Source organism: Phoca vitulina, unplaced genomic scaffold, assembly GCF_004348235.1.
Source record: "Phoca vitulina isolate PV1807 unplaced genomic scaffold, GSC_HSeal_1.0 scaffold328, whole genome shotgun sequence".
NCBI classification, from domain to species: domain Eukaryota; kingdom Metazoa; phylum Chordata; class Mammalia; order Carnivora; family Phocidae; genus Phoca; species Phoca vitulina.
Genome location: NW_022590015.1, coordinates 26,171 through 32,746, shown reverse-complemented (window position 1 = coordinate 32,746; position 6,576 = coordinate 26,171). Strand labels below are relative to the sequence as shown.

The 6,576-nt window shown below is 52.5% G+C and overlaps 1 protein-coding gene across 1 annotated transcript; it reads right to left on the bottom strand.

Moving 5' to 3' along the window:
* Positions 1-4,629: 4,629 nt before the first annotated feature.
* Positions 4,630-6,358, bottom strand: LOC116629167. The gene is made up of 2 exons (XM_032399467.1): positions 5,921-6,358; positions 4,630-4,858 (listed from the first exon to the last, which is right to left on the bottom strand). The coding sequence occupies exons 1-2, from the start codon at positions 6,356-6,358 to the stop codon at positions 4,691-4,693; spliced, it is 606 nt and encodes a 201-aa protein (XP_032255358.1). The 3' UTR covers positions 4,630-4,690.
* Positions 6,359-6,576: the final 218 nt, after the last annotated feature.

Genomic DNA, 6,576 nt, shown 5'->3' with positions numbered 1-6,576 from the left:
AACTCTAGCTTCCGGGAGGGAGGACTTGGGGCAACAGAGGGGCCGCGGGGTGCAGGGATGTGAGAACAGAACCAGGGCGCCAAAAAAGAAGCCGGAGAGGAAACACCTGCTGCCAAAAGCAGAAGGGGGACAGCTGTTGTTATTTTTGTTTTTTACTTTCTTTTTTTGTTTTTTTTTCTTTCGAGGTGGGTAATGAGAGGTGTCCACTCTGAGTACAGGAGCAGAGGACAGACTTGTCCTTGGGGTAAGATCCATGAGACCTAAGGAATAAAGGACTTAATCGCAGGATGATGTGGTAGCCCTGTGAAAGGGGCTGAGGGAGCCCCCAGGAAAAGCCTTGTCTGTGTCTGATCCTGGGAAGTGGGGGTGGGGAACTGAGAACTACGGGCTACTCATGCACACCCAGCCTAGAGCCAGCCCTACCAAAGTGACGAGGACTCGTTCTACAGGCACCAGGCCCTCCCCCCAACCCACTTCCCTCCTGTGTTCGACACAGCAGGCAGGAACTTAGCAGTGTGTGGTTACTGGCTGATTCCGCTAACTTGTTTCTACATGAAACCAGGAATTATGAAGGGTTCTAGAGACACAAAAAGGCAGAGCATGCCCTAAAGGCCCCCCCGGCCTGGGGCTAAGGAAATAAACCAAGTGCACAGAGGCCTCCGCATGCAGAACCCTCCCAGCAGCTCTGCAGTGTGCATTATCACCCCATTCTACAGATCGGAGGTGTGAATCTCAGAGTAAGTGTCAACTGGCTGAAGGTCCCAAGACTTAGTGAGGGGTGTGGCCAGATTTTAGACCCAGGCATTTCTACACTCATTCCTGCCACTAACACACCCTTGAGTGCAAATGCTCTCAGATGGCTGTGTGTCCAGCATGACAGGTGCACAGTGGGGCAGCAGGGAAGTTCTGGCAGAAGCAGCTGGAGCCTAGCCCTGAAGAAGCAGAGTGAGAAGAGAGCTGACACCTCACTGAGGCTGTGTGTGTGTGTGTGTGTGTGTGTGTGTGTGTGTGTGTGTCTCTCTCTCTCTCTCTCTCCAAGGTTTCCAGCTGAGCTGACTTCATGGACCATGGCAGGAAATGCAAGCCCACGCCCATGTGCCAGCCAGTAGCCGCTGTCTCTGCATCTCTGCCCTCTCTTTATGCTTTCCTTACGAAGGGAGTTGGGGGATACGGGAGGCTTACACACTCACACTCCATGTCAAAGTAAGAAGGAAAATGATAATTCCTAAAAGTGTAAAAAGCTGGGAAATACTGGTTTGTAGATACAAGATCTCAGGAGCTAAAATCACCCTCCAGGACAAAGGACATGGTAGGATGCTGAAAAGTGGGGCAGACCAACCAGCCCATGAGATGTCACATTCCCACCTCTAATAATAATCCTCTATCGAAGGCAGTTCAATGGGGACAAAATGGGGAACTGTTTGTGCACCAGAACTCAACATCCAATGATGTTGGATGTTCAACAATCCTTTGTTGAAATTCCAAGGCTCACAGGAAGATCTAAGGGTAGAAATTCTCCAGCTGCAAAAGGACTGTCCCAAGCAGAAAGAGCCTGGTTAGAGAACTGGTTTGGGCTGAATTCTTGGATGGAAACAAGAGAAAACATTTGGTCTGAGAGGCAAGAAGCCAGGGTGATAGGTGCCACATTGACCTGGGAAAAGAGGCCCTGGGCTTCTGATGGAGATTTCATGAGGAGGTGTAATGGAGGGGAGAAGGGGGAAGAAGGACAGAAACAAGCAGCTAAGTACCTGAATTCTGGGAATGAAACTGAAATTGGGATATATGAAAATGGAAGAAACAGGAAGATCTGATCACAAGATAAGAGAGAATTAGAAGCGAAAATACTGTATCCTGCCCACCCCCACTACCTCCAAAAGAGGACTGGAAAGATAAAGAGAAGGAAGTGAAAATTGTTTCAATTGCCTTCCCATAAACCATACCTAAGATACCCTGAATTTTTTTACAATTTGGAACGAATTCATGCTCTGAACTTAAAAGACAGATCTTGGCTGGAAGAAGTAAAATCAATCAGCGTTGTGTCTATTTTCCCCTCTCCCATTCTCCCAACATCCCCACTCCCCTTGGAGACCCAGAAACACAGCTCATCAAGATCAAAGAAAAGAGAAAAGATTAATACAAGGACTAGTGAGCAATGTCTGTGAGATGAGACTTCTGGTTATAGCCACATACAATTCCTCTTGTATGACAGACTGGTATGAATAAATTCAGTTAAAACACATCCACAGCTTTTGGTTAAGTCTATCATCGGTCCTGGCTGAGTGGTCTGAGATCCTGGTACCCCTGTGAGAAGGCTATCTTGTGACAGGGTCAGGCAGAGCACAGGACTAGTACTTTCGGTGAAAATGACAGGGGAGAGGAATTCCGGTTCAGTCTAGGGAGGAAAGGTCTTACCAGAGAGGCTGTCTGACAGGGCACTGAATTCCCCTCCCTGAAGGTTTGCAGCAGAATGCAGATGGCCCTCATCAGGTCTGGGCAGGCAATTACAGTATCTGCCTGTCCACACTTAGGCAAGCCCTTTGTGCTCAAGGCTTCTGTAGCTTCCCCTTACATATCAAACTGGGGAAATAATCCCTGCTCTCTCTTCCTTACAACAGTGTGGTGACAGAAAAGTGACCCAGCAGCCTGGACACTTCACGTAACATAAGTGCCATATAAATATAGCACAACTCTGTGCACTCACAGGCCTTCCAGGTAAGATGAGGGCTGCAGACGCATTCTGGGACCAGATACCCCTTGCAAGGACTGGCACCAGGAATTTGCTGGGCCAAGCTGGGGGAAGTGACATGCCACCCTGAAATCTGTACCTTCTAAAGTAGAAGCCTGGGCTGAAAGGTACTGCCCCAAGCCAGCCTCAGATCAGAGAAGGAACAGCTCACCACTGGGCTGGTGAAGGAGGGGGAAAAAAGAAACCAAGTCATAAATATATGATTTTCAGCTTGCAAATGACCTTAGTTATTGCTGCCAACCCCAATGAATGTGAGCTCTAGGTGTTACACAGCTAGTAAGAAGCAAGGAGATGCTAGAAGCCAAGCTTCCTGCCCTGTGCCCCCAGGCCACCGTACCCCACTGTCTATCAAAATTCCCAACACATCTCCTTTCTGTTTGTTGTCACTGAGAAAAGCAGGTATCTTGGTGTAGGTAAACTGGAGTTCAAGGAAGGAGCAGGAAGGAGGTGAGAAGGTAACTATGAACAGGTCTTTGGAAAGAGAGCCTGCAAAAATATAAAGGCTAAGAGATGGCAGTCCAAAAAAAACTGTCATCTTCAAGAGCAGGAGAGAATACCAGGATATGGCACAGGAAGAAAAGGCCCAGCATTTACTCCAAGAAATGGAGCTCTGTCTCCTAACCACACACTTGGCCCTTGAGACTTGGACTTTCCTCCACCCCTCTTTAATCTGCTACCCCAAAGAGGGACACTTATCACAAGTGTGGAGAGCCCTGAGGACCAGAATCCCTCCATCTAAGTTCTCCTAGGACCCGTACACCTTTTCCACCATTTGATGGTCCCAGGTATTGTTTAACAGGAACAAGATGAGACAAATTCAGGCCAGGCTTTTAATTGAGGACATCCAAGGGTTTTGCCAATACACTAATTCAATAAAAGAACAGGACTCCTAATTCAGAGTTTTTTTGGATGTACTAATTATACAAGCATCATGAAGCAACGTCAATGGTACTGTTTTCCATGGACACGGCCCTGGATACTTTTCAAAATCTGTCATTTCATTTGCTTCCTGTAACAACCTGTGAGGGACCTGTAAAGTTAGTTATCCCCATCTCACAGGTGAACAGAACATGGCAGAGCTTAACCCATATATCTAGGGTTGCACACTAAGAAAGTCAGAGCTAGAACAAAAATTCAACTGATCTCAAACCTGTATTCTGTCCCTCCGCTATCTGCATAAGGTTTCATGGCCTAAACCCCCTTTAGAGGCAGGAGGAAGAGAGACAATTTAGGAAGTTATCTAGACCATCTTCTACCCTCCCCCAAGGCAGTTCTATTAGTTAGTTCCCCCAAACACAGCAGCCTGCCTCTGCCTAGGTAATCCATCCTAGAGTATTACTTAGCCCAAAATGTGTGGACTCAGTGTTGGCCCTTATAAATAATCCAATCTCTAATCTAACCTCTCCTCAGAAGCCTGAATCCTTTTCACGTTCTCCTAGGCCTAACTTCACAACTGCATGGCACACAACCCCTTACAAGGTACTCCTTCTGCCTGGGTAAAGACAGGCTGGGAACAGTCTGCACCCTGAGAGAGTGGAACAGAGGTGAAGCTTCCTGCGTACCCATCAGGGTGGGGTTCTCATCAGGCACGTCCTAAATGGCAGCGTCCCCAGGTTTGCCCCACTCAACATTCTCTGCACAACAGCAGCCAGACACCCCGTGGGAAGTGAGGCAGGAACCTTACCTTTCTTCTCTCAGCTGCTCCCCTGGAGATCATCAAACCCCCTTCCAGCACTCCATTTCCAAAACTTAGAATCCCAAATCAGATACACCAGCCAAAGTGCAGCTTCTCTCCTCTTATCCAGGTCCAAAGTCCATGGCTGAGTGGACTCTGAGGGGGAGGAGTTTGGGGGGGAAGGGGTATGTCCACGCCCCTCCCCCCCCCACTGCAGGGTTCAGTGTCCCTCCCAGGGGTCTGTTACATTCCTTCATTCAGCTGGCTTATTAAGCCCAGAGTCTGGTGTTGGGCAGATCCCAGGTTCTATCCCATCTCTTGCTCAGGGAAGGGCAGTCATCCACTGTGAGGACTGGCCGGTCCGTCTTCTGCTGGGGTTCATGAGAAGAAACAGGCCATAGAACCGGCATGGCCAGAAGGCTGATTTCAGTGTTAACCTGTGGAATATTTAAACATTACGACACTTTCTAATCTATTACATACCCAAATGGATTCCTAAGACCAGATCCCTTACCAAAAAAAAATTAGATTCCTTTACCCTGCTCTACCATCAATGCAGACTGTCTTCTAAGAAACACAGAAAAGAACATCCTTCTTCCGCCTCCCTCTTGTCTTGTTACTGCCACACACTAATCTCCTCCATCTCCCAAGCTTCTTAGAGTGTTCAGTGTTTTAATCGCAGGGTCAGCTCTCCCGGAGCGAACTAAATCCATTCCAGACCCAGACGCTGGCACCTTCCACATGCATTCTTTGCTCCTGTCCCTTCACCCTCGCCTCCCCCTCTGCTCCCAAAACTGTGCCAGGGATGGAATTCCTAATCTCAAACTCCTTCCCAGGGCCACTGAGCGCGCTCTCCTGAAGAGAGGCCCGAGTCCTGCCGGCAACAGCTGCGGACTGTTCCAGTTTCTCAGTTGGGAAGCCCACCCCGGTCGCCCCCTCTCTTCTAAGTTTATTCACACACACACACACACCGTCGCCCCCTCCCTTCTAAATTTATTCCTAAACACACACACACACACACACACACACACACACACACACACCCTTCCTTCCTGTAGGGGCGTGGCGTTCCCATGCCCCCCCCCCCCGTTTAACTCCTCCCACTCTTCTCCTCCGAGCCCCGCGCTCCGTGTTCACGGGGTAAGAGAGTGACACTGCGACCCTCCTAGACTCTGACCCCCACCCCTCTACCGCCCGGACGACCCTCACCCCATCTGCGCTGGGTCGTTACCTGGATCCCGCCCGCCTGGTCTCAGCTGGAAGCCGTGGCCCTCCCAGGTCGGAGTCCAGGCCCCAGGCCGGGTCCCGACCAGCGGCCCAGGCCCCACCCCCTCGACCCCCGGCGGCCGGGCCCTCCCCTCGCGCTCCTTCCCTCCCCCGCCCCCATCCACCGCAGCCACTTCCGCCCGTGCTCCGGAAGTGAGTCCGCGGCAGCTGCCCCCTCCCTTCGTGCCGCCTCATTCTTCCAGCCCCCCCCGCTCGCCCCCCCGGCCCATCACCATCGCCACCGCGGGAGCGCGGGACGCGGGTCTGCACTGTCCACAAGACTGGAGACGCGGTGTGGACAGGCCCGGGTCTGGAAGAGAACTGAGCTCGGGGCGACAGCACAAGAGGGGGCGGGGCACAGAGCGCGGCGGCGAGGGGAGCGCGTCACTCCGCGCCGCGCCGTAGGAGGAGCGCATGCGCCGCGGCGCCTCGCCGGTCGCGGGTGTTGACGCCCGGCCGGCCCGGCGGGGTGGGACTGGGGCGGGAGGGGGCAGGGAAGCTTGGCCCCCGGCCCGCCTCCGGTCGCCTAGCAACCGCCGGCGGACCCGGTGCTGCCCGAGGTCCAGGCAGCTCGGCCCTGCGGCTGTGGGTCCTCCCGGCGAGGCGTGCGTTAACCGTTCCTGTGCCGGCAGCTCCGTCGCGGAAGCGGAGGGAAGTTTCACTGTGTTCATCGCTTACTTTTCCTCGCGGCTTCCCTCGTCGGGCAGGACGTTTCCTTGGGTGAGGAAAGAGAAGGGACAGGGTAAGAGCGCTCCAGAATGAACGCCCCCCCGCCTTCTGTGCACGTTGTACCCGCCGTGCCAAGCGCCCCCCGAGTGTCCGCGCGCGCGGCCCCAATGCCTGGTCAGCAGCCCCGAGCAGCAGGCAGCCTGCCCGTAGGGGACGGAGG

Coding starts and splice junctions, on each gene's coding strand:
- LOC116629167 (XM_032399467.1), bottom strand. CDS start 6,358: ATGAACACAGTGAAACTTCCCTCCGCTTCCGCGACGGAGCTGCCGGCA. Junction 4,859..5,920: donor GCGCTCCCGCGGTGGCGATG/GTGATGGGCCGG, acceptor AATATTCCACAG/GTTAACACTGAAATCAGCCT.